The 27,879-nt window shown below is 36.7% G+C and overlaps 1 protein-coding gene across 2 annotated transcripts in view; it reads left to right on the top strand.

Moving 5' to 3' along the window:
- Nucleotides 1-27,879, top strand: part of EIF2B3 (eukaryotic translation initiation factor 2B subunit gamma) — a 120,429-nt gene that overhangs the window by 2,927 nt on the left and 89,623 nt on the right. For both annotated transcript variants that reach the window (XM_063105395.1, XM_063105396.1), the window contains exons 2-3: nucleotides 161-317; nucleotides 2,854-2,999. In XM_063105395.1, coding sequence (XP_062961465.1) covers nucleotides 170-317; nucleotides 2,854-2,999 — 294 coding nt within the window. In that variant the 5' untranslated portion in view covers nucleotides 161-169. The remainder of the gene's footprint in view (nucleotides 1-160; nucleotides 318-2,853; nucleotides 3,000-27,879) is intronic.

The following is a 27,879-nucleotide window of genomic DNA, read 5'->3' as shown; positions in this document are numbered from 1 at the left end:
TGGCACTAGTGATAGTATATTGTAATTTACTGAATTTGTCTTCTCCACTTGATTATGAACAACTCAAGGGCAAGGGCCAGATTTTTTTCATTTATATCCCGCCACTTGCTTTGACTTTTGTTATATCTTTTTTTCTGTTTTTTTTTTTCCATGCTCGCAGTTTGTAAAAATGGAATTTCAAGCAGTAGTGATGGCAGTTGGTGGGGGATCTCGTATGACAGACCTGACTTCCAGCATTCCCAAACCTCTGCTTCCAGTTGGGAACAAACCTTTAATTTGGTACCCATTGAACCTGCTTGAGCGTGTTGGATTTGAAGGTAAGCTATGACAATGAGATGCACTCATAAAACTTTTAAGGTGTTTGATCCCAATGATTTGTCAGCATTATGAGGGTGAGAGAGGATGAATGAGAGAAGTCTAGGACTCAAAGTTGGTTAGGTACTGGCCTCTTTAAATTAGGAATGTAGGTGTATTCCATTGCTGTGCGGAAAAAGGTTGAGATGATAACGCTGATAACACTAAGTGTTGTTATAGAGCTGGTTTCCACACTGAACCCTATAAGAATATCAGAAGAGCAATTTGGGAATCTAAGCGCCTCAAAGTACTTGCTGAGAGTCTATATCTGACAGGTAACATAATAAACATGGGGCTACAGAAATGAAAAGACAGCTCAGGTCCTAACTTCCAGAACCTTAAATCTAGTAGAAAGAGTTCTCTCTACTTTTTGCTTGGGTGACTAGATAGATGATGATGCCATTAACTAGGAAAAGGAATAAGAGACAATGAGTAAGTTTGAACAAAGATAGTGAGTTCAGCTTCGTCCACATTGAGTTTGAGGTATCCTGTAATTAGATAGAACAAATCAGTTATGTCAGAACCTGGGGCTCAGTTTTGTGATCCATTGTTCTTTCCACTATGAGAGTTGCCTTCCTGAGACAGACCCTTAAACATTTCTGTGCAGTAGTCTGTATGACATTGGTGTTAAGAGAGAGATTTTAGAAGAGATTTTCTTTTTAGAGCTCAGTCTCACAGATGAAGGAGATTGTGACACACCTTAATATACTTAAAAATATCCTACTTTCCTTTAGTAACTGTTTATGGAATTGTCATCTGTAACATTTTTTGCATTTACTTTTGCTATATCTTTAGTTCACACTTGGGAGTGGCCTTTTGTGGTATATTTAATACCCAGTATATGGAAAATTCCTTCTTACTGAGGCTCACTCAGAATTTGAAGAGTGCCTCCTAAATGTAGGATTCTGGAGTTTAATAGCTAAGCTAATACTCATTCTTTTCACATTGTTCATGATTTTATAGAGAGAAATTAACATAGCCCTGCTTAGTTTTTGTCTGCCTCTACATAGAATAATCTTGTAGACTGATTGTCTCATATTTGCAGTTACTTCCTTCACTCTATCTACTCTACTAAAATGTCCTCTTCCATTTATGGAAATGTCACCTTCTCTTTGAAATCCCAAACAGCATTAATTGCCCTGTCCTCTATGCTTTCATCATGCTTTGTTTTTCTATCTTAGCACTTCTCAAAAACTGTTTTATACTGTAGTTAGTGGCATGGGAGACTTTGCAATCTGCCTAAGAGCAGGTACTGTGCCTACTTTATCTTTATAACATCAGCATTTTACATATAGTATGTACTAAAGAAATTTTTGTTGGACTTGAATTCATCATAGCCTACCTCAAAGGCCACTTCTGTGAAGTCTTCCTTACCTAATCATTTCCATGTCTAATTTCTCCATGCTAAGTTTCTTGAGAATAGGAACCATGTTTGAGTTCATTTCTGAATTCTCAGTACTTATTTGTCCTTTATATATTAAGTATATTTGTTGGATGAATAAGTGAGCTAATGACTAAGAGGAAGCGGTGTAGGGAGAGCAAGAAAGAAGAGAGAAGGAAGGTTAAATGATTTAAAAGAGAGAGAGGAAGAAAGAAGGGAAGAGAAGAAAATAGAGAGGAATGATTACAGTGAAAAGGAAGGATAATTGTGACCTGGGGCACTATCACGAAACAAGTGGAAATTATTGGAGAGATGCTAAAATTAGATCTTCAGACATCAGCAACATATGTTATATTGTAGTGGATTACATTATCTCACCAAAGATCTATGACAAAACCCCAAAGTTTTTGTTTTTGGTTGGTAGCTACATGGATAAGGTGAAGACATCTGTTATGTGATAATTGCCTCTTGTTAGTGTTCATTGTGATCCTCCATGAAACTAATGAATACCTGGTAGGAACTGGTGATAATTCTTTCTTTGTATTGAGTGGAGATTTAAAATGTGATCCCATTTGTATGTTTTGATTAACATTCTTCTGAATTCTTTACAGCCAGAAGGGGCCTGTAACATATTAGTTAAAGTGTGGGCATTAATCACCCAGACCTGAGTTTTATTTTGGTTCCACTGTTTACTAGATGTGTCATCCTGAGCACAGTCACTCAATGTCTTTTTTTTTTTTTTCCCCCTAAAAAGATTACCAGTAAGAGGATCTTAACCCTTGACTTGGTGTTGTCAGCACCACGCTCTACCAAGTAAGCTAACCGGCCATCCCTATATTGGGATCTGAACCCGTGGCCTTGGTGTTATCAGCACCACACTCTCCCAAGTAAGCCACGGGCCGGCCCTAACTCAATGTCTTTTAGTTCAAGGTTCCTCATTTGTAAAATGAAATTATTTTGAGAATTAATTGAGAGAATGCATGTAAAACACATTGAAAAGTCTCAATAATATTAGCCATTATTACACCTAGGAATGATCAAATCTATTTGAAATAGTGAAACCATTACCTAAATGAATGAGTTTTTGCATTTTTCCTTTTTTTCCTTTCATGCTATAGAAGTCATTGTGGTTACCACCAGGGATGTTCAAAAGGCTCTATGTGCAGAATTCAAGATGAAAATGAAGCCAGATATTGTGTGTATTCCTGATGAGGCTGACATGGGAACTGCAGATTCTCTGCGCCACATACATCCAAAACTTAAGGTAAAAAGATATTTTTTTACTTTTATTGTTTATTGAAGATAAAAAATATCTTATATTTCCCCAGTGCATTATAGTTTACAAAACTTTTGAAAAAATGTGTATTCTTACATCACATACTTTGTTGCCCATGTGCTCTTTAACTGCTTTTTGGTTTGGTTACTAGTAAAGATTTAGACATTCAGTTGCCACAGTCAGTGGTTTCCATTATTTTTGAGTAATAATACATCTTGATAAAAAAGATATACTTGGAATATACTTCAAAAGATTCCATTATGAAGTTCATGAACAAGCAAAATTAATATATTGTTATAAAAACCACAGCAACAATTGATTCTGCAGGTGGAGGATTGACTGGAATGAAGCACAAAGGAACTTTCAAAAATTCCACAGACCTCCCCCCACATGTGCTAATATTTTGAAGTTTTAGTCTCCTTTGATTAAACTAATAAGAGCATCTGCATATGAGAACACAGTATCCTATCCCCAGTGGCTTGTGACCCATAAACTGAGAAAGATCCAGCATAGATTGTTCTAAAATTGCTGTCCTTTATAAAAAAAATTCTTTGTGATGTTGCTATATTGTTTGAATTGGGGTACAAACTTTCTCCTGCTATTTCTGGTGACTGCAAACAGATTTTTTTTTTTTTTTTGGCAGCTGGCCAGTATAAACAGATGTATTAATATTTTCAATGCTACCTTTTCACTGAGGAACAAAAAAAATTATTTTTTTTGGCAGCTTACCGGAACTGGCATTCGAACCCTTGACCTTGGTGTTATCAGCACCATGCTCTAACCAAGTGAGCTAACTGGCCAGCCCCAAAAGAACAAAAAATTAATGCAGATATGTATATGGCTTCCCCCCAGAACCCCTTTTATTGGGGAATAACTTACACACAGTAAAATGCACAGATATTAAGTGTACAGTGTGATGAGTTTTAACAAATTTATATATCCAGGTTACCATTACCCAAATCTAGAACAATTCCATAACCCTAAAAGTTCCTCTGTGCTTCCTTCTAGTCATCTCCCACCTGCAGAGTCGACTGCTGTTCTGTTTCTATCACTATATGTTAATTTTGCTTGTTCATGAACTTAATCTTGATATTATGAAATTTGTATTTGGTCTTCATCCCAGTCTCCTGTTTTACAACCCCTAAAATACTTGATATCTCCAAAGTGATGTCTTTTTGAATGCTAATGAGATGACTGATGGCTGGCCGCCCTTAGGTAGCTTCAAGATGGGGGCTTGTAACTGGAAAGACCAAGACAGAATTAGAGGGTTGAGACTTGCAGCTCCACTCCCCAACCTCTGGAGAAGGGAGAGAGGCTGAAGGTTAAGTTGTTCACCAATGGCCAACGATATAATTGATCATGCCTATGTAATGAAGTGTCTGTAAAACCTTAGAAGGACAGAGTTTGGGGAGCTTCCAGATAGCTGAACACGAGGAGGTTCCTGGACCTGCCTGGGGAGGGCATGGAAGCTCTATGCTACTTACCTCATACCTTGCCCTATGCATCTCTTCGTCTGTATCCTTTATGATATCCTTTATAATAAATGGGTAAATGTAAATTAGTGTTTCCCTGAGTTTTGTGAACTGCTGTAGCAAATTAATCAAGCCCAAAGAGGAGATTGAAGCCCCAACATGAAGCCAGGTGGTTAGAATTTTGGTGGCCCAGACTTGAGTCTGGTGTCTAAAGTAGGGGCAGTCTAGGGGACTGAGCCTTTAACCTGTGGGATCCAAGGCTATCTCCCAGTAGATGGTGTTGGAATTGAATTGGAAGACGCCCAACTAGTATCTGCTATAGAATTGATTGCTTGCTTGATGTGTGGAGAAAAACCCCCACACACTTGGTCACAGGAGTCTTCTGTGTTGATGCTGCTGACAAGGAGTGTAGGAAACACACTTTGGCTTATTTATTCCTATATTTTCATTCATATGAATGGAATCATACAATTTTGTTCTGGCTTCTTTTTGTCAACATAATATTTTTCGGATTCATTCATATTATTTAAGATATAACTAATTTGTTCCTTTTTATTTATTTTATTTAATTAATTATTATTATTATTTTTTTATTGTTGTTTGCTATGGGATATGAACTTGTGGCCTTGGTGTTATAAGGCTGTCCTCTAACCAAATTTTGTTCCTTTTTATTGCTGAGTAGTGTCCCATTGAATGAATATACCACTTTATCCATTCTCCTGTTGGCCGTCATTTGTGTTGTTTCTAACTTTGGCTAATAATATGAATAAAGCTATTATGAACATTGCTCTACAAGTCTTCTCGTGAAAATATTCTAGGTTATAGGGTTTACTTCATTAAAAACTAACAGTTTTCCAAAGTGATTGTACCATTTTATACTTCCATTGACAATATATAAGAGTTGTATTTGCTTCACATCTTCCTCAACACTTGGTGTTTCAGTCTTTTTAATTTTAACCATTCCAGTGGGTATGTATGTAGCAGTACCTCATCGTGGTTTAAGTTTGCATTTCCCTGATGGTAATGATGCTGACTACCTTTTCATGTGCTTATTGGCCATTTGTATATCTTCATGAAGTATATATTCAAAACATTTGCCTATTTTTTTTTCTTTTTTCTATAAAGATGACTGGTAAGGGGATCTTAACTCTAGACTTGGTATTGTTAGCACCACGCTCTCCCAAGTGAGCTAACTGGCCATCCCTATATAGGGATCCAAACCTGTAGCCTTGGTGTTATCAACACCACACTCTACCAAGTAAGCCACAGGCCGGCCCTACATTTGCCTATTTTTAAATTGGGTTGTTTGCCTTTTTATTATTGATTATAGGAATTCTTTATATATTCTAGATGCAAGTCTTTTGTTGTGAATATATTCTACCAGTCTGTGGCTTGTCTTTTCACTTTCTTAAAGGTGTCTTTAGATGACAAGCAAGTTTTAAATGTTGATTAAATCCAAATTACTATTTTTTTCTCTTATGGTTATTGCTTTTTGTGTCCTAAGAAATCTCTGCCTACCTGAAGCTTGTGAAGAAATTCTTTTAAGTTTAGCTTTTACGTTTAGGTCTATGACCCATCCTGATTTAATTTTTACGTGGTGTGAGATAGGGATAAAGGTTTACTTTTTTCTGTATGGATATATATATATATTTTTGGCAGCTGGCTGGTATGGGGATCTGAACCCTTGACCTGGGTGTTACCAACACCACACTCTAACCAAGTGAGCTAACCACCCAGCCCTATTCCAGCACCATTTATTAAAAAGACTTTCCTTTTCCCGTTGAATTACATTGGTGCTTTAGTTGAAAATCAATTGACCATATATGTGTGGTCTATTTCTGTACTCTCTGTTTTGTCCCGTTGGTCTGTTTGTCTTTACTTCAATACCGCACAGTCCCTTAGCTCAGTGCCTTATAACACCAAGGTCAAGGTTTCTTTTTAATCTTCCTTTTTAATCTTTTTGCTCCTTTTTTTTTTTTTGGTTTTATTGCCCTGGCCAGGTCTTCCAGTATAATGTGTGTAGGCATTTCCATTCACTTTTTGGTTTCCCTCTTTGCTTTTCTGTACTTCCACCCATTCGGTCTTTAGTGCTTCTGGTTAGGGTAGGAGTTTCCAATATCGTAATGTTGGATTACTTTTTGGAGTGCAACTGCTTATTTGTTTAGGGGAGATGTGGGGGATTTCACTAGGGTGATGAGAAGAGAATTCTTTCACAGGGACAGATACCAAATTTACCAAGAAGCTTAGGATTTTTATTTTTATTTTCAATTTTTAAAAATTGTGGTAAAATACACATAACATAAAATTTACCATGTCAACTATTTTTATTTTTTTATTTTTTTGGCAGCTGGCAGGTAAGGGTAAAGGAATCCAAACTCGACCTTGGTGTTATCAACACTGTACTCTAACCAAGTGAGCCAAATGGCCAGCCCTCAACTATTTTTAAGTGTACAGCCTTAAACTATTTATAAGTGGTGCTAAATACACTTATAATGTTGTGCAACCATCATCACCATTCATCTCCATAACTGGCATCTTGTAAAACTGAAACTCTATAAGCCATTAAACAATAACTTTCCCCTCTCCCTTGCCCTTGGCAACCACCATTCTACTTTCTGTTTCTATGATTTTGACTACTGTAAGTGCCTCATAAAAATGGAGTCATACAGTATTTGTCTTATTGTGACTAGTTTACTTTACTTAGCACAACATCCTCAAAGTTCATCCATGTTGTAGCATATTGCAGAATTTCCAATATTCCGTTATATAGAGATACCTCATTTTGCTTATCCATTTATCTGTTGATGGACACTTGGGTTGCTTTCACATTTTAGGTATTGTGAATAATGCTACTGTGAACATGGGTATACAAATATCTCTTCAAGATCCTGCTTTCAGGGCCGAGCCCGTGGCGCACTTGGTAGAGTGCTGCGCTGGGAGCGCGGCGACGCTCCGCCGCGGGTTCGGATCCTATATAGGAATGACCGGCGCACTCACTGGCTGAGTGCCGGTCACGAAAAAATGACAAAAAAAAAAAAAAAAAAAAAAGATCCTGCTTTCAGTCCTTTTGGGTATATATCCAGAGCTGGAATTGCTGGATTATATGGTAATTCTATGTTTAATTTTTTGAGCAACTGCCGTACTGTGTTCCATAGCAGCTGCACCATTTTACACTCCCACCAACAGTGCACTAGGCTTCTAATTTCTCCCCACCCTCACCGACACTTGTTATTTTCTGTTTTTTTGGTAGTAGCCATCTTAATGGGTGTGAGGTAGTATCTCATTGTAGTTTTGATTTGCAAAGAGCTTAGAATTTTTAGTGGTCTTCCCAGGGGCTGTTTTAGCTACTGTCTAAAAGTTTAGGATGGAGTAGTGTAAACTCTCTTTGCTCCCTGATCTCTAGATCATAGAAATGTTATTTTTGCCCTAGCCTGGAAGTAGAGATCCTGGGAGTCCCATGCAAATGAGTTCTGCTAACTCTTAGAGGCTTGAAAAGTAATAATTGCAACTATTAATAGGAGAGGGCAGGAAGAGAATAAAGTAACTGACAAAGGGACATTTTACTCCCCAAGTTACTGCCTCTTATGACGACTTTAATCATACTCTTTCACCTTTCTCCTAAGATTAGAATGCTCACTAAGTCCTTCTGCACAGTTTCATTTCTTTTCCACCCTTATTCCTTTGTTTCCACATCATTTACACAGCATCCCTTACATATAATCCTATTGCTGCACTTTCTTCCAAGTTGTAACTTTGGCCAGCAAGTCTTTGCTATCTTTACTTGGTATTTCCTATTACAATTGCCCCTGAAATCCTGGCTTCGTATCAGTTTGCTTTCTAATCTGGAGTAGAAGGCAACAAAGCTAACCTGTGGAGGAATGTAAGAATAGGATAAAACCTGAGCTGAGCCAAAGTTCAGAACTGTCTGGTTGGGATCAACATAAACTAGTAGGAAAGGCAGTGGAAATGCACATAAACAGTTGAAGAAAGACACAGCCTGAGAAGAGTTTGTCATTTTTTCGCTAAGGGATGTCAGGTATCTCTCTAAAGGAGAAAGTTGTATCCAGAGGCTGTGCCATGGTTTAAAAGGATGGCCCTTTGAGCCCATTTATTTCTCTTCCCATATGCCCATAAAAGAGCTTCCTAAACATTTGGAGGCTCTTTTGGTCTGTTTCCAATAAGATTTTAGGTCAGAGGGAGTCACCCTGAACCTACTCTGGTTTTGGCAGCTGCCCAATGGGGAAAAAAAAAAAGGTTTTAGGTAAGATATGAAAAAAAAGAAAGATTTTAGGTAAGATATTAACATTCCCTTTGAAAGTTTTGGGCTTATTAGCTTTTGGTTCTTTTATCTTTACCAACTTCCTCCAGATTGACTTCCCCAAATATTATTGTGAGGTTGTCCTCTTTAGCTTCTTATTTTCTCAGAGAAAGACAAGAGTAGTATATTGATTTTATTTATTTAAAATTTATTTTAGTTTATAATCTTTTTAATTTGCCTTGCATTTGCTAAATGTATGGCAGTACTACTTGCATGTGGAAACCTCCATCATATGTCCTTGTAGGAAATTGAAGCTGGATACCATATAAGCTAAGTTATGTTTTTTCAACTAAGGACACATATTTCATTTGGTTTTGTTTTTCTAGCACAATTTTCTACTTCATTTTGTTCTATCCAACCCCACAATTTTACTGATTTATTGGTTCTCACTTTTTATTTCAGCTTCCCAAACCTCTTTCCCTGACTTATCAAGAGAGATTATTGGTTCATTCATTCTCCCAGGCCCTGGGTGAGTGAGCTCCATTCTTATGAATAGTGTTGATAACATAAACATTCTTAGATTTCATATTTTCTCCATAATAATGTTTCGTATTTGTTGACGAATCATTCCTTCTTGTCTGTGTCTGAACTCATTCATTTAGCAAAAATTTATTCAGTCAACTAATAATAATAATAATAATGATAATTCCTATTTGTTAAACATCAGTTGTGGGCCAGACATAGTTACTGTTGTAACTTTTTATTATGGAAATTATTAAACATGTAAAAAAGTAAACAGAACATTGCCCATGTATCTATCACTCAGCTTTAACAGTTAACAACTTATGACAAATCCTACTTCATCTGTATCCCGACCCAACTTGCTTCTTCCCATGTTCTTTTGAAGCAAATTCCAGACATGATATATATATATATATATATATATATATATATATATTTTTTTTTTTTTTTTTTTTTAATTTTAAAAAGATGACTGGTAAGGGGATCTTAACCCTTGACTTGGTGTTGTCAGCACCAAGCTCTCCCAAGCGAGCTAACCGGCCATCCCTATATAGGGATCTGAACTCGTGGCCTTGGTGTTATCAGCACCGCACTCTCCCAAGTGAGCCATGGGCCGGCCCCAGACATGATATTATTTTATCTGTAAATATTTCAGAATATATTGCTAAGATGAGGGCTCTTTAGGCTTTTTTTGGTTTGTTTGCTTGTTTTGTGGCTGGCCAGTATGGGGATCGTGAACCCTTGACCTTGGTGTTACAAGGCTGTGCTCTAACCAGCTGAGCTAACCAGCCAGTCTCAGAGGGCTCTTTAATAGAAAAAGAAAAAAACAAACAAAAAGTACCATTCTCACATCTAAAAAAACTTAAAAAAAAAAAACAAAAAAACTAATAACAATTCTTTGGTATCATCAAATATCCAATCTGTGTTTGAGTTTCCAGTTGCCTTGTAAATATAATTTAAACATGTTTTTTAGTGTGTTTATTTAACTCAGGAAATGAATAAGGACTACACATTACAATAAGTGGAAGCGTTATTTAAGTCTCTTAATATATAGGTTTTCCTTCCATCTCTTTTCTTTCTCTTCTAATTTATTTTTGTTGAAGAAAAGAGTCTTTTGTCTTTTACAGTTTCGTACAGTCTACATTTTTTTGAATTCAGATTGGAATTTTTTTTGGCAACACTGCTTCATAAGTGGTGGTGTGATCTTCCATCTGGAGGTACACAATTATCTGGTTGTCTTTCATTTTATGTTGTTAGCAGCTGTTGATGATTATTGTCACAAGTCCCTATTTCCTGTTTCTCCAGTTATTTGACTGTCTGATGCTTATTTATAGTAGATTCCTTAAGAAAGGCTTATGATATCAGTGTTCAAAAGGCTACCTGCAGCCTTTATGTTTCAAAGCCAATTTACTTGGACATAAAATCCTTGACTCACATTTTTTTCCTTGAATGTCTTAAATGTATTCTTTTGTTATCTTCTGGTATAAAGTGTTACTGTCATAACAGTCTGGGTGAAATCTGATTTTCTGTCTCTTATTGTATGGTTTCCCAAAGGAGTTTTTATTTTTCTTTAAACTCTTGTGGTTTTACTACATAATATATCCCATTAATTGTTCTGCATCATATTTTTTTAGATATGTAGTATATCCTTTTTGTGTGAACTTTCAGTCTTTTTCATTATTTCAGAAATTTTTAGAATTACAGTTTTAGATATTTGTTCTATTTCATTGGTTAGGGTTAGTTTAGTCTTTGGGATTCATACTTGTGCATATGCTGGATTTTTGTTGCAGTCTCTTCTTTCCTCAAAACTTTGCCTCAAAACCTTTTATCAAGCATTTATCTTACTGATAAATGAGGTGATATAGTGGGGTAGTTGCTTAAATTTGCATATTAAAGTAAAAAATAGTGCCTGTAAAAACAAAACAAAACCTTTTTATCTGTTTCTTATTTATTTTTTCGTTTTAGGATTTTCTTCCTCTTTACATTCTATTTCCCTTAAGGCATTGTCAGCTGTGTTTCATTCACTCTTGTGTTTCCTAGTTTAACTTTTATTTTTGAAGTGATTTTTTTTCTTTTATTTCTAATTCATCTCACTTTAAAAAAAAAAGTTTATTTATTAATATTATTTTTTTTACTTTCTATGATGTTGTGGAGCAGTTTGGGGGGAAGGGGGAGGGAAAGGGGGAAAATTCATCTCACTTCTACTGTTCTAATTAGGATTTATGTTATGCTTTTACATTTTCTATTATTTTCTTATTTGAGGTTATTTTGAAATATTTGGCTATAGGTTTAATCTGTTTTGTGGGCATTTCTTTCTTGCATGTGCTTTCATTGTCTGTAGGGATGTTATTCTAACCTTTATTATTATTGTTATCTTTTTAGGTAGTAACTTTGTATGGGATTTGACTGCAGTCCTTTTCCATTTCAAATTTTTATCTGAAATTGGTTTTCCTAAATTTTTTAAAGGGAAAGGTGAGTAAGGATGGCTTTTTTAGCTTTATAGCTCTAGAGGAAGTTAGTAAGATTGGTACCTAAGAATAATGAAGCTTTAGAATGCCACTGGAAAATGGGAGAGAGAGCTGACTAGGGACCAAGAAGGATATCTAGGCAGCATCAGGGTGCAGCTGAGGTTGAAGAATATAAATTGATAATTATTATAGTTAGCACAGTTGTGGTTCTTACCCCCCCTCTTCCTACCTCCCTTTCACCATTGCTCAGATGTCTAGGTATAGAGGAGAAGACATGTTTGGATTGATCAGGGATATGGGCAAGGTCAGCATTTATACCCACTGGACAGAGGTAAAAGGAAGAATAAGATTTGGCTAAGCAGGCTAGCCGGTTAGCTCAGTTGGTTAGAGTGTAGTGCTGATAACACCAAGATCCGGGGTTCGTTCCCTGTACCAACCAGCCACCAAAAAATTTTAAAAAAAAAAAAGGAGGGGATAAGATTTGGCTAAGGACTCAATGGACAAAGGCCTGTCTTCTCTTTTTCCTGACATGAGCTAGGCAGAAGCTTTCCTCCCAGAGCCAGTTCCTCCAAATTGGATCTGGATCCTGAGTGAGAGTTTTTTTGTTTTGTTTTTTTGGTGGCTGGCCTGTATCAGGCTCTGAACCCTTGACCTTGGTATTGTCAGCACCATGCTCTAGCCAACTAAGCTAGCTGGCCAGACCTGTGAGTGAGAATTTATATCCATTCCTCTTCTGTGTAACAGTTAGGTTGCTTTCAGTTCTTTTGCTATGTATAGTGCTACAATGAACATCCTTGCACCAGTTTCTTTTTGCTCTTGTGGTGAAGGTAAACACCTAGAAGCGATGTGTGAGTTGTAAAGGTATGTGCATCTCCAGCTTTACTAGATTTTGTTTGGCAAATTGTTCTACAAAATAGTCATACCAGTCTACGTTCCCACTAGCAGTAGAAATTAGATTTCTGTTTTTTCCCTGTCCTCAACAATAGTTGGTATTCTCAGATTTCTAAATTTTCATTAATGGGATGGGTGTGAAATGGTACCTCATTGGTGGTTTAAATTCCTTGATTACTTGTGAGTTTGAGGATTTTCTTTGCTAGGTATGTTGGTTATTTTCTTTTTCAGTGAATTACCTATTCATATCCTTTTGCCCATTTGTTGTTTGGGTTGTTTGTCTTTTTCTTATTAATTTATGTATACTGCATGTATTTCGTATACTAATCCTTTGCCAGTTATGTGAATTGGAGATATTTTTCTCAGTCGGCACCTCTCATTTCTCTTTGTTTATGGTATCTTTTGTCATACACAAGTTTTAACTTTTTGGGGGGTTAACTATATTAATCTTTTCCTTTATGGTTGTCTTACTTGTCTTACTTAAAAATGACATAAAGATAGACTCCTGTCATCTAAAAGCTTTACAATTTTGCTTTTCATATTTGGATCTTTAACTAGTATTTATATTTGCGCAAGAGTACTTCAAAAGTTCGTGGAAAAATGGAATTAAAAAATAATACTAATATTTCCCCGAATGTTTTGAAGACCCTTCATATGTGATATGAAATAGATATCTAATTTTATCATTTTTCCTAATGAATAGTTTGTCCCAGCACTATTTACTGAATAATCTGTCTTTTCCTCCCTGATTTATACCAGCTCCATATATACATGGGACTATTTCTAAACTTTATATTTTCTTCCACTGGTCTAGTTGTCTCTTCATTCACCAGTACCCTATTTTTATTACCATAGCTTTATAGAAATTCTGTCTAGTGGGATGACTCCCCTCTACCTCACCTTATTATTATTGTTCTTTAAAGTTATCTTGGCATGGTCAAAGGTTTGGATCCCCCTACTGGACAACTGCAAATAAATAAATAAATAGATAGATAGATAGATAGATAGATAGATAGATAGATAGATAGATAGATAAAGATGTTTTGGATATTCTTCACCTTTGACTATGAATTTCCATATTAGCCATGAAGAATTATTCTTGGTATTTGATTGGAATTACAGTGATTTTCAGATTAATTTGGGAGAGCTGGCATTTTATAGTACTGAGTCTTTACATTCTTTGAACATAATATGTCTCTTTGTTAATGCCATTTTTGTGTTTATAGTTTAATAATTTTTTATTAACATGTCTTAGCCATCTTGTGTTGGATTTATTAGTAAGTACTTTCTAGTTTTGTTCTTGCAAATGGTATTTTTTAAAAAGGTTCATACATATTTGGTTATGTCTTTTTAGTCTCTTGTAACCTAGAGCAATCACCCCCTCCCCCACCAACTTCTTTTCTTTATGCCATTGACTTATTGAAGGAAACAGGTTATCTCTACTATGGAATCTCCCACATCTCTGGTGTGTCTGATCGCTTTCCAGAGGTGTCATTTAACTTGTTTCTCTTTCCCAGTATTTTCTTGTAAAGTAGAGTTTAGATGTAAATGTTGATTAGATTCAGTTCCAACTTTCTTGTCAATAATACAGGCATACCTCAGAGATATTGGGGATTCAGTTCCATACTGTGATATTGTGAATATCACAATAAAGCAAGTCACACAAATTTTTTGGTTTCCTAGTGCATGTAAAAGTTAATGTTTACATTATGCTGTAGTCTGTTAAGTATGTAATAGCATTATGTCTAAAAGAACAGCACACATAACTTAATTAAAAAATACTTTATTGCTAAAACATGCTAACGATCATCTGAGCCTTCCACAAGTCATAATGTATTAGCTGGTGGAAGGTCTTACCTAGATGGTGATGGCTTCTGACTGATCAGGGTGGTGGTTGCTGAAGGTTGGAGTGGCTGTGAACCTAACCTATCCTAACCTAACCTGAACCTATCCTAACCTATCCTGAACCTAACCTATCGATTAGGTTCACCGTCTTATATGGGTGTGGTTTGTGGCACCCCCAAACAATTACAATAGTAACATCAAAGATCACTGATCACAGGTTACCATAACAGATATAATAATGAAAAAGTTGAAATATTACCAAAATAATATTAATAATATACCAAATAATTAATAATATACCAAATAATATTACCAAAATAATAATATACCAATGACAAGAATTACTAAAATGTGACGTAGAAACACAAAGTTAGCACATGCTGTTGGAAAAATGGTGCCAGTAGACTTGCTCAATGCAGGGTTGCTACAGACCTTAAATTTGTAAAAAATGCAGTATCTTTGAGGTGCAGTAAAACAAAGTATGCCTGTATTTTATGTGTGCACTTCATACTGCATTGCATTCAGATCTGAAATTAGGTGTTCTTTAAAAAGACTTGGTTTCTTTTTGTGGAGAATGGTATTTATAAACTACATTCTTAGCTCTAGAAGAAATAGAAGCTTTTAAATTTTAATGTAATTGATTTGTCAATCTTTTCCTTTATGGTTTGTAATTTCTGTGCCTTGCCTTAGAAATTCTTCCTCCTGGGCCAGCCCGTGGCTCACTTGGGAGAGTGTGGTGCTGATAACACCAAGGCCATGGGTTCAGATCCCTGTGTAGGGATGACTGGTTAGCTCACTTGGGAGAGCGTGGTGCTGACAACACCAAGTCAAGGGTTAAGATCCCCTTACTGGTCATCTTTTTTTTAACAACAAAAAAAGAAATTCCTCCTCCTGAGGTCTTAAGGATATATTCTTATAATCCCTTCTAAACATTTTAGTTTTGCTTTTCACATTTCCGACTCAAATTCACTTGGAATTGATTTTTTATGTGTGTTGTAAGGTAGAGATTCTATTTCGACTTATAGTCAGTTATTCCAGCATTGTATAGTGAATAGTCCATTCTTTCCCCTGTTGATCTGCATTGTCCTGAATACCATGTGCAATTTAAAATTTATGAATTGTTTATTTCTGGAATTTTCCATGTAATATTTTCAGACCATGGTTGATCATGGGTAAGTGAAACTTCAGAAAGTGTAACAGCATATAAGGGGAGACTGCTGTATTGGGATTTTGCTATGGTTTGAGTGTGCCTCCCAAAGTTTATGTGTTGGAAACTTAATTGCCAATGTAAGCGTATCAAGAGGTGGGACCTTTAAGAGGTGATTGTGTCATGAGGGCTCTGCTGTTATTAATGCCATTACTGTTGGAGTGAGTTAGTTCTCAAGAGAGTGGGTTGTTATAAAAGCAACCTTGGTTCCCTCTTGATCTCTTTTTTCTACACTCTTCCTTGCCGTTCTTCCTATCCACCATGGGATGACAAAGCAGGAAGGCCCTCATGAGATGCCAGAGATGCCAGCACCATGCTCTTGGACTTGCCAGCCTCTGGTATCATGAGAAATAAATTTCTTGTTTTTATAAATTACTCAATCTGTGGTATTTTGTTATAGCAACAGAAAATGGACAAAGACAGTCTTTCTAATCACATGCATTGTACAGACATGTGTTGCTTAATGAGAGGAATATGTTCTAAGAAATGTAGTGTTAGGCGATTTTGTTGTGTGAACATAATAGAATGTACTTACACAAACCTACATGGTATAGCCTACTACCTACTTAAGCTATGTGGTATAGCCTATTGCTCCTATGTGGGTAATAGGTTGCACTACCACATTACAACAACTATGATATCACAAGGCAATAAGAGTTTTTCAGCTGTGTTATAATCTTATAGGACCACTGTCACATATGTGGTCTGTCATTGACCTAAACGTTGCTGTGCAACACATGATTTTGTATCTCATTTATTTCAGTCTTCTTTAATCTCTTTCAATAATGTTTTATAATTTACTTTATAAAAATCTTATATACCTTTTGTTAGATTTACTCTCAGATTGTGTTTTCACTTTTTTTATTAGTATGTATATTGTATATGTATGTAATATATGAAAATTATGTGTATAACTTAAAGAATCAAATAGTTCTACAGAGGGCTGGTCTGGTCAGTTAGCTCACTATCCTGTACAATCCAATACTGGCTAGCCACCAAAAAAAAAAAAAGAAATACTAAAGGGATTACCAGGAAGAAAAGTAAGAATTGAAAGTAGTTGCCTCTGAAGACCAGAAATCATAAGTGAGGAAGAATAGTCCGAGAGACTTTTGTTCTTCACTATAGGTCCTGCAGATTAGTATTTTTTTGGCGCGGGGGAGGGTGCAGCTGGCTGGTTGGACTACAGGAGTCTGAACCCTTGACCATGGTGTTATCAGCACCATGCTCTAACCAACTGAGCTAAATGGCCAGCCTCTCCCTTCAGTGTTTCCAAGTACCATACTTATATTACTATTTCCTGATTTTTGATTTTAAATAATATCTATTGAATTTCCACTATGGAGGATGAGGATTTACCTTGCTAAATTTACCCCACCTACCCACCCCCCAGTGTACATATGTATGATTTACTTTTTATTAACTCAATTATGAGGGCTTATTTATAGTGAGCCATATAGTGTACTAATATTACACTTCCTTTTTAACTAACTTATTAATTAATTAATTTTTTGGCAGCTGGCCGATACAGGGATTGAACCCTGGACCTTGGTACACTCCCTTTTTTAAAAATTTGCTTTATCAAGGTGTAATTTATATACAGTAAGATGTACCCATTTTAAATATACAGTTTAAGTTGTTTTTGTTCTGTTTTTAATTAGGTTTATTGTGGTATAAGTTACATACAGTAAAATTCACCCTTTTTAGTTTACCCAGTTTTGATCAATGCATTGTGCATACCTCAGTCAAGTTATAGAACAGTTCTATCATCTCCTACAAGTTCCCACTTCCTTTTTAATACAATATTTTGTTTTCCTTAGAGTTATTAATTGCTCCACTTTTAGAGTTGCTTAGTTTTCTGTGTTTCAATCACTGATTCACCCTTAGACTTTCTAAAGGAACATCAATCTATCAATATGTTTAAACACATCAGGTATTCCATTAATTTTGGTTTTTTCCTTTGATATAACCCTCCTGGGAGCCATTCATTCTCTGTTCCAGTCACTACTGGTTGCTCTCTGGTCCTGTTGCAGAGATGTCATCCTGGCGCTTTGCTTCACTGTCATGCTGGGAATTCCCTTCTTTCTCCTGTGTTGGATGCCCTGGTCCTGGTCCCTAGATCCCATTTTCCTCTTTCTTGGTCTACTCCATTATTTCAGAGGAACACAGTTCTTACTGGCTTCTTAAAGAGAGTGCATGGAAAATAAATATTTTGAGAACTTGCATGTTTGAAAATGTTTTCTTTCATCCTCACTCTTGAATGGTAACTTAGCTGTTATAGAATTCTAAGTTAGAAATAGTATTCTCTTAGAATTTTTTTACACCAAGCCCAAACAAAGACAAACTTCTTTGATGATTCTGTGTGGTAGGTAGATTTTTTTACCCCCAGGTCTAACCTTTCACTGAGGTACCATTTATGCAGAGGCTCATTTCAAACTCCCTGCCTTACACCAGCTTCAAGCCACATCTTTTGATCCAATGTTGTTCTTAAAAACCCCAGTTAGGTCAGCTGATGTTTCAGCTAAGTTTTCACTTCCTTCTTCAATTCTGGTACTTGGTATTTTACCTTTCTTTCTTGTAAGTTCACATATGTATTTGAAATAATTTTTTGTTATATCTCACCCCAAATTTTTAGGTGTCTATAAAAGAATTTGGGGATTATCTTAATCCACCAGTTTCTAACACCAGAAACCTACATGCTAAGTGCTTTATGTGCATTATTTCATTTAATCCCATAACTATAGTGTGAGGTAAATACTACCTTTATCTCTGTTTTACGGATGAGAAAAGTAGGTCCCAGGGAGCTTGAATAACCTGCCTAAAGTTTGGGTGGAAAGAAAGACTATGTATTAGGTGCCAAAGTCTCAGTAAATGCATTGTGTAACCAAGGGATTGAAAGGATAATATCTGTTAGGTACAGCCAAATGGTATATGTTTATAAATGGAGTGAGTTAGAGGCATGGTAAAGAGGGGTCGCGAGAGTATTAGGTGCCCTCTAGAGGAGCATCAGGAAGAACTGGCTTGATCTGCTTATTGAACAAGAAGGAATGCTTCAAGGATGTGACTTTTGAATTCAGTCTTGTAGGAAGAATAGGAATTTGTGATGGTGGGGACATGAGGAGGAATGGACATTCCTAGTGGGAACAAAATAGAATAACTTCTGAAAAAGCATGAATATTTTGGTAGATCTTTTAAACAAAGCTGAAATATGAGGGGATATTTTTAGCTCTAAATTGTGTGATCTGAAGGCCTCATTCAGTATAAAAATATACCTCTAAAACTCTGGCCGGCTCGTGGCTCACTCGGGAGAGTGAGGTGCTGAGAACACCAAGGCCCCGGGTTTGGATCCTATGTAGGGATGGCTGGTTGGCTCACTGGTTGAGCGTGGTGCTGGCAACACCAAGCCAAGGGTTGAGATCCCCTTACCGGTCATCTTTTTAAAAAATAAAATAAAATAAAAAATAAAACTTTGACACAGGTCTGTATTTCCTTGAAGTGTGTGTGTGTGTGTGTGTGTGTGTGTGTGTGTGTGTGTGTGTGTGTGTGTGTGTGTGTGTGAATTAAACAACTTAATTGGTAGCCTTTTTTCTTTCTGGGTGGCAGCCTGAATTATATACGTTTAAGGCTTGATTTGATTTTTTTTAGAAGTTGAACTATTTGGAGGAGAACAGAAAGGCAGATGGAAAATGGGGAGATTAAGAAGCCACAGAGAACCTGCTTTGCAATAACAGAAGTAACAGCTGATTATTCACACAAGATTTCTATCTGTAGCCTGTTGAGCACTTCTGAGGATTTTTTTTTTTTTTTTTTAAAGATGACCGGTAAGGGGATCCTAACCCTTGACTCAGTGTTGTCAGCACCACGCTCACCCAGTGAGCTAACCGGTCATCCCTATGTAGGGATACGAACCCGTGGCCTTGTTTTTATCAGCACCACACTCTCCCGAGTAAGCCACGGGCCGGCCCCTCTGTGAATATTTAAATTTGATAAAACTTTATAAGTGAGTATATTTGAAAAATTAATTTATTACTCTAGAGCTTTAGTTTCTGTTCTTCAAGACTGGCTGAAAGTAGGGAGTTAATTTATTAGCTGATTATGGTTATGAGGATGTAATTTTTATTTCTCTTGGGGTTTCCTGGAACATTTCTTCTGAAGATAACAAGGGAAATCTTTCATATTTATTGTGTGTGTCTGGATTTCTAATCCATACAGCCACCTTGAAAGGTAAATGGTATTATTCTATTTTGCAATTGAGAAACCTTACACTATGAGTACTTAAATAACCTGCCCCAAATCCCACACTGGTTAGTTGCTGAGCCAGAGCTAGAACCTAGCCCTGGGTTTTGAGATACATTTGTGCACACATACTTTTTTCACTCTATTATGTTGCCAAAAGAAAAGCATCAGTCCTTATAATGTACTTCAACTCAAGGCCCTTGGCCTGTTTTAGAACAAGCTTAGGTAGTCTAGTGTTTTCAAAATTACTTTTTTCTTTTCTTTTTTGAGTCTGTTAGGTCCATGAATGTAGAATTTTATGTGTAAATTAATTAGATAGTTTTATGTATGAGGGTACTCAAAAGTTCATGGAAGGATTTGTATTACCTTTTAATTCTGTTTTTCCACAAACTTTTTGAAGTACCCTTGTATGTATTGGACTCTCTTAAAGTGTACAAGTCAGTGGTTCTTAGTATGTATAGAACTCTTAATTAAATTTTTTTGTGTAAAACTATCTTAAAACTAGCAAGTCTCCTAATAGGACTTATGTAGTACCCTTGTCTTGCAAGTGTATATCTGTTGCTTGCTGATATCTTTCTCTAAGTGAAGGGGATTCCAGACTTGTATGAAGACTTTCTGTCCTATGTCTAGATTCACATAAGCAAGAAACCTGGCTAAGTAAGGGGGCAGTCTGTGATCAGCACATGAAGCAAAGCTGGCTAACTCCTTGGACATTGAGACTGACCCACATTAGAGCTGTTCCTTTGACTGACTGAGGTAGTCTGCCATTGGTGCTGTTTTTGTGCTTTTAGAAACAGAATGCAACTATACCTTAGATGAGCAGGGTTTTTTTGTTTTTTTGTTTTTGTTTGTTTTTTAAAGATGACCAATGAGGGGATCTTAACGCTTGACTTGGTGCTGTCCCAAGTGAGCCAACTGGCCATCCCTACATAGGGATCCGAACCCTTGGCCTTGGTATTGTCAGCACCACACTCTCCCGAGTGAGCCACGGGCTGGCCCTTAGATGAGCATTTTAAGAACAGGTTAGTGAGGTATATTTAAGAGGCTTCAGCAGACTAAATCTATAATAGAGTCCTGTAACCTATGTTTAAAGCACTTACCTTATATTGCAGGTCTCATTGCTTTAGAAGTTGCAGTGTTGATGATTCTCTATTTAATCTAGGCAGGAATCTTTCTTTGGCCTCAGGCAAGCCTCATTTACCGTCTGCCTCAGTTTCACAACCAAGAAAATAGGGATAATGATACTAGTTGTTAGAGGTGTAGTTATTTAAGTCCTTTGATGCAGAAAAAGGACTATTGTTATATGTCTTATGAAACAGCTTACATGCTACAACAAAGAACAAACTAAGCCGATGAAATCCCCATCCTGGAGACAGCTTATTAGAAGGATTGAGAAAAGCTAAATACTCGTTATTTTCAGTTGAGTATTTGATGTCTTTATCAAATTACAAATCTCTGTCATTCTCTCTTGGAACCTTTCATTTGGCCCAAGGATTTGTTTTTGTCAGATTTCTATCTCCTTGAAAAGAGTGAGTAGAGTTTGGTAAAGGGAAGATCTGAGAACTTGGTCCCAACTTGCTTAAAGCCGTTATTAAGTGGCAACTTTCCTTCTTATGACTACTTTGGTGGGCTGTGGTTGCCTATGATGGCCTCAGTTTATCTCCAATGATGCCTTCTTTGAGCATGCTGGTGGCATAGTGCAAAGACCTGAAGTTATGGCAGAAACAAGTTGAATGTAGTAATTTTGGAGCCTTTTTTTTTTTTTTCTCCAGGGAATCTCAATGGAGCTCTTCTCTTGACTGTACTAACCTGGTATATGTATCCACAAATTTGAAGTGTTTTCGTCTTACATTCTCACAGACTGCTACTTGCTGGAACTTTGGTCTGTGGGATGGGACTTCTGCAGCCCTATACTTTATTTGGTAACTAGAAAACTTGCAAGCTCTGTGTTTGAGCCTGATTCCTTTGAGTTATTCTCCTTCTGTAGGGACCTTTTCATGGAATGAAGGACTGTAGGGTAGGGGAAAGGCACTAGCTAGGAATTATGATAGAAAGCACAGGCTATCATCACCAACTTTCTTTGTCTTTAGGTAACAAGCAGCCCACAAGATTTTTGGAAACTCTTGGTAAGGCCATTTGTCCTGCTCTGTCTGAATCTGAGGTAACACTACAGCCTGGCTATGGCTAGTGGAATGGTCCAGCCAATTTATGGGAAGCTGTAAGCATTCTGTCACCATGACTGAAAGTTTATTTGAAGTAGCCTGGCTCTTAATGTAGGCGTCATCTGCTCCAATAAGCCTTTTCACTAGTTGTCTAACCTCCTCTCAAAATATGTAGACTCATCACTGTTCTATCAATTGCATCTCCCTAAAGAAGTCTCTCCCAGAGCCTCAGATTTACTTCAATCTGTATTGGTTGCCTTCCATGCCTGGTGCAGAGCTGTCATCCTGTCATCTCCCTTCACCATCCTCATGAATATTCACTTTGCCTCTTTCTTGAGTTTGATGCCCTTTTTCCTAGAATCTATATTTTCCTTTTTCTTTGTTTACCTCACTCTCTGCCCCCCACCATTTTTATAGGAAACATATTAGAGCTTCCTGACAAAATGTGTAAGGAAGCCAAATTTTCTGAGACCTTGCATTCTTGAAAAATCTCTTTATTCTACCCTCATACTTGATTGATAGTTCGACTAGGTATAGAAGTCTCAGTTAGAAAACTGATCCCTAAGAATTTTGAAGGCACTGCTTATTGTCTTTAGCAACCAGTGTTGTTGAGAAGCTTTTGTGATTACTAATCTTTTATATATGACCACTTTTTTCTCTCTGGAAATTTATAGCATTTTCTATATCCCAAGTGTTCTGAAAATTTTTTTGTTGTTGTTTTGTTTTTTTGGCTTAAAACAACAGAAATTTATTCTCTCGCAGTTCCAGAGGCTAGAAGTCCTAAATCAAGGTGTTGGCAGGACCATGCTCCCTCTAAAGGCTCCAGGGAAGAATCCTTCCTTGCCTTTTTCTAGCTTCTCGTGGCTTCCAGCTGTCCTTATTGTTCCTTGGCATGTGGCAGCATAACTCCAATCTCTGCCTTCGTCATCACATGGCCTTCTACCCTGTCTCCCAAATGTTCTGAAATTTCATGATAATGTACTTTCTTGTGAAGCTGTTTTATCCATGTGAGCCTTCCATTCATTGAACCCTTTCAATTTTGATATTCATGTCTTTCAGTACGGGGACATTTAAAAAATCATTTTGTTGATGATTCTTGCTGTTTCCTCTGTTCTTTTTTCTGAACAACTTATTATTCTGATAATGGATCTCTTAGGCTGGTCCTCTAATTTTCTTTTCTCTCATATTTTCTGTTTCTCTATCTTTTTGCTGAAGTTTTATTTATGGATGCAGTATGTTGACTATGAGCTTCTTTGTAGGGTGATGTTGGGCTCTTTTTCTAGGAATCTCTTATATTTGTATCTTCAGGTTTTTTCCTCTTGTACTACTCAGATTACCCGGAAAAAAATGATTAAATTCGCTTGCCTGAAATGTAAAGATCTGGCTGCTGGCATTCTAGGAAATGAGTGAGCTGGAGAGTGTGTGAGAATCCTGTATGCATACTTTTTAAAATCCCCCTTTTCAGTAAGGGGCATTCTCTCTCCCTACTCCCACCTGTGGTGATTTCTCCCCAGTTCAGATATCTTCTTTTACTCTCTTTAGCCTCTGCCATGTGGAACCTGTGGAGTAGTTGGACTGCAAAGAGTGAAGAACAGGGCTCTTTCAACTGACCCTTTATTGTACCCCCAAACACCGCCTCCCCCGCTCCGTCCTTTCTGCCCTCTTCACCTTCTGAGCCCTTTGGGGATCTGGTGTAACTTGAGTTGGTTCTCAGTTTTCCTACCACTGACTTATGTCAGTGTTTGCAGTGTTTCCTCTCTATTCCTATTTTTGTTGCCTTATGCCCGTTTTGAAAGTCCTTTTACTGTTAATTCAGTGAAATTTTGGGAATGAGTAATGCCTCTTCAATCTACCATCTTTACTCGAAACTTTTACAATCTCAAATGAAGGAGAATAGGTGACAGGGAGTTCAGTAGCTGACTGCAACAAGGAAGGGGAGAAGGTGGTATTATCTGTTTCAATGCACTTCAAATGAGCTGAGGTCATGGAGGAGTGAGAGAAATGGTCTGGAATGATAATGAAGAGCAAGGAGGATACCTTCCCTACCTCTGTCTGGTCCCTTTGATTGAAGGACAGAATGGAGGACAGAGAAAATGTGCTAAACAGTTTGTGCTGTTAAAATCAAGAATGACAGTTTCTTAGGGCCTTAGAATTTAAAAAGATCTGTAAAAGACATTTAATCCTTTACCATGCCCAAGAATCTACTGCATATTTCCCATGGAGATTACTCTAAGCTGTGTTTGAAAACCTCCATTGGGGGTTTCTTATGAGGTTCTAGATATCAGAAAGTTTTTTCTAATGTTGAACTAATCAGTGCTCCTCTTAAATTTCTGCTTTCAGATCATGTCCTATAATTGAGCAGTCAAAATACATTATCTTCCAGTTCCTGTGGCAGCTTTTCAGTTATTGGGTCCCCAAGTTCTTCTCTTCTATCCATGTATCCCTAGTTCTTGTGATTTTCTAGTCCTTCCACATCCTTGGAACCTCCTCTTATCCTTCTTTGATCTGTCAGTGACTCTCTCAAAATGTGTTGTTCAGAAATGTGGTTTGAACAATGTAGGTCACGGTGGCATTATTACATTCTATGATGTAGAGGCCATTATTTTAAGAGATTAATTAATTCATTTCAATAAAAACAAAATCTCATATTCATATAGTACTTCACTTTTTTTTTTTTTTTTTTTTTGCGGCTGGCCTGTAGAGGGAACAAACCCTGGACCTAGATGTTATCAGCACAAGGCCACCACGCTCTAACCAACCGAGCTAACCAGCCAGCCCTGCTTCACAATATTTAAGTATCATGTATAAGTTACTCTGAAATACAACATATCTTCTAGTTTTTCATCAAATATAATTTGGTTTTAAACAGTATGTCACCACAAAAAAAAAAAAAAAGAAAGAAAGAAAAAACACCAGTAAGATGCCTGACTAAATTTAAATGTGACATGAGTGCATTTAAGGAGGGCCTAGATTCATTTAGCAGCACCACTATTGTTATCTGTGTGGTTTTGGTTTTTGTTGTGTTTCTGGAGGGCAAGGTGGTGGTGGAGGGGCAGATCGTATAGTATTTCTGAGCCACTATCTTTTTGTCTGTAAAACGGGTTTAATTATATAGATATTCTAGAGTTGTGTGAGACTTAAATGAAGTAAAGTTTGTGTAAGAGCTTTGTAAGTAGTAAAATGTTGTCCAGTTTTAAATTAGTTGTTTTTACCATCAACTTTTTTTTTTTTTTTTACTTTTTATTTGTTGTCATCAACTTAAAAATAGAGAACTGATTCTGTAGTAGCAGATAGAATGTAGCCATTGGTTCCAAACTGGACTCTGTAGATTGGAAGTCTATGTGGTTACTCAGGTTACTGCTGAAAAGGTATTCAGATGTTCAGAGACACATCCTTTAATGAGTGTACTTGAGTAGTAACATTCTCTTTAACCGGATGGTTAACTGGTTATGGATTTTTGTGTCTAACTGATTTCTCTGATTAACTGAGAATCACCATATATGCTTTACATAGATTATTACTTTTTAAAGAATTCAAGCTCACTTAAATGTGCTGAGCATCACAATTATACTTTTTTTTTTTTTTTTTTAAAGTGGTGACTAGCCGGTGCAGGGATCCAAACTCTTGACTTTGGTGTTATCAACACTGCGCTCTAACCAACTGAGCTAACCAGCCAGCCCTAAAATTATACTTAACATGATTTAATCTTTCATGATGATTCCCAAAGTGGATGAGAAACTCAGGACCTTAAGGTCACCATTATTAACGCCTCTTAACCCAGAACATAGTTCTAGATAAAGAATTGAGAATAGATTGATGTAGTAGTCATATAATTTTATGCCATAAAGGACTTCAGAGATGATGCAGCCCTCTCATCCTATAGATGAGGAAACTGAGGCCCAAAGAGAGTGTGACTTACTCAAGGTCACCTATGGAATTACTAAGAAAAAAAAATACCTAGTTTTAGAAGTTGCCTTTTTGGAGTGATAAGACCCTGATTTTAGCGTTTTTTTGTTTTTGTTTTTAACTTGTTAGTTATCTTTTTCTCATTGTTATAAACTCTTCTTTATCATGGTCCCTAACCACTTTCTGCTGACCTTTCCTTAAACATTCTGGTTTCTATGCAAACTGGGCAATATTTCTATGTCATGCTCAGGATAAAATTAGAAGTGAAATTCAGGCAGAAAATATGTAGTGTAATTGTAAGAGTATGTTCTATGGTCTTGAAATGTTTGTTTTACTAAACTAATGGGGCAGTGATATTTTTGTCCTATAGGGCATTTGTGTCTGATCAAAGAAAAAGGATGAAATTGTTTAACATAAATTCCGTATAATAAATTACATCAGAGTGAAGGTTTGATTTGAGAGAACAAAAAAGCCCTCGTTTTTTCTCTATTCCAAATTATTCTGAATCAGTGCACTTGGAGATTAAAACTAAATTGCATATATCTAAATCCTGGAAGAGAAGTGACTAGCATTTTCATAGGGAACTCATCTTAACTGAATTAGAAATTAACATATTCTCAGTTACTTGTTTTTTAGCTTCACACATGAAAGATGAATAGAATTCTTCTGTTTGTTCTTAACCCGAAGAGGAAAACTTCCTTTGGGAAGGTGAATGAACTACAAATATTAGAACTATAAATGTTGTGCCTCCATTTTAAAAGAGTAAATCTAGCATATCACTCTCCAGCCATGCCTTCCATCTAGGACAGCTTCATCTGATTTCTTTCCTTTCAGTCATCTCTTCCTTTTTCTTCTTTGGAGGCAGCAGTTTCATTCCCTACCTTCTTGCAGGAACTGCAAAATTGCCTCTGTGGCTCCTGTTGTAACTCCGAACACAGTTTCTACAAACGGGGCACTCACCTGTCAGAATGTATGCTGTTTATAAACATCTAAAATTGGATGTTTTAATATTTGAGTCAAATTAAACAAAGAGAAGAAGATAACAGGTGGAGACAGGTGGAGTGCTAACATTTACTGATGCATGTTTGCCAGCCCTGGATTGAACACTGGAGATACAAAGATAAAAGAGCTCCTTATGGAGCTCAAAGTCTAGATTGGGGGTGGGGAGAATATGTAATCCAGTTAGTGATTTAAGGTCTGTAATGTATCAGAAAAGGCTTCATCTCTCAGGGAGATAATATATTGACTCTGCCCTTTCTAGTAACTGTGACAAAACCTGAATCTCGATGGATGAATATATAGTGGAGTGGGAAGGTTTTTAAAATTTTATTTCTTCCTTTTAAAATGTCTGTTATATAAAGAGCATATTATATCATTATAGTGATTTGTATATTTTAAAATAAATTTTAAAAGTAAATAAGTGGCAATAAGTTCAACTTTTTTTTTATGTTTGGAGAACACTGTTTTAGGGTGTTTTTAAGCAGAGAAATAGCATATTCAGTGGAAACTGGAATATGGAATAGAATAGGGGAAAAGTGTAGTGAGAGAGACCAGTTAAGAGAATGGAAAAAGATTTTGAGGCCTGAACCAAAGGAGTGTAGTAGAGATAAAGAGGAGGATTTGGGGACCATTATGATATTGGGGTGGAGGACAGGGCAGGAGAGGGAGGACTTCAGATCCTAGATGGTAGTAACACTGTGATTGAGCTAAGGAACACAGGAAGGATATTTAGCTCTGAGCGTAAGGATTATCACATTTCTTACTTATAGACTGAGTTGGTCATTCCTTCCTGCACCTACTGCCCCAACCTTAGTAAAAACAAAGTAGCAGTTGGCCCATTGCTATGCAATTTGGGGATTATAGACTGGTAATCTTTTCCAAGTATGAGCCGGTGAGATCTTCAT

This window comes from Cynocephalus volans, chromosome 8 (assembly GCF_027409185.1).
Source record: "Cynocephalus volans isolate mCynVol1 chromosome 8, mCynVol1.pri, whole genome shotgun sequence".
Classification (NCBI taxonomy): domain Eukaryota; kingdom Metazoa; phylum Chordata; class Mammalia; order Dermoptera; family Cynocephalidae; genus Cynocephalus; species Cynocephalus volans.
This window is presented reverse-complemented; position numbering and strand designations above follow the sequence as displayed.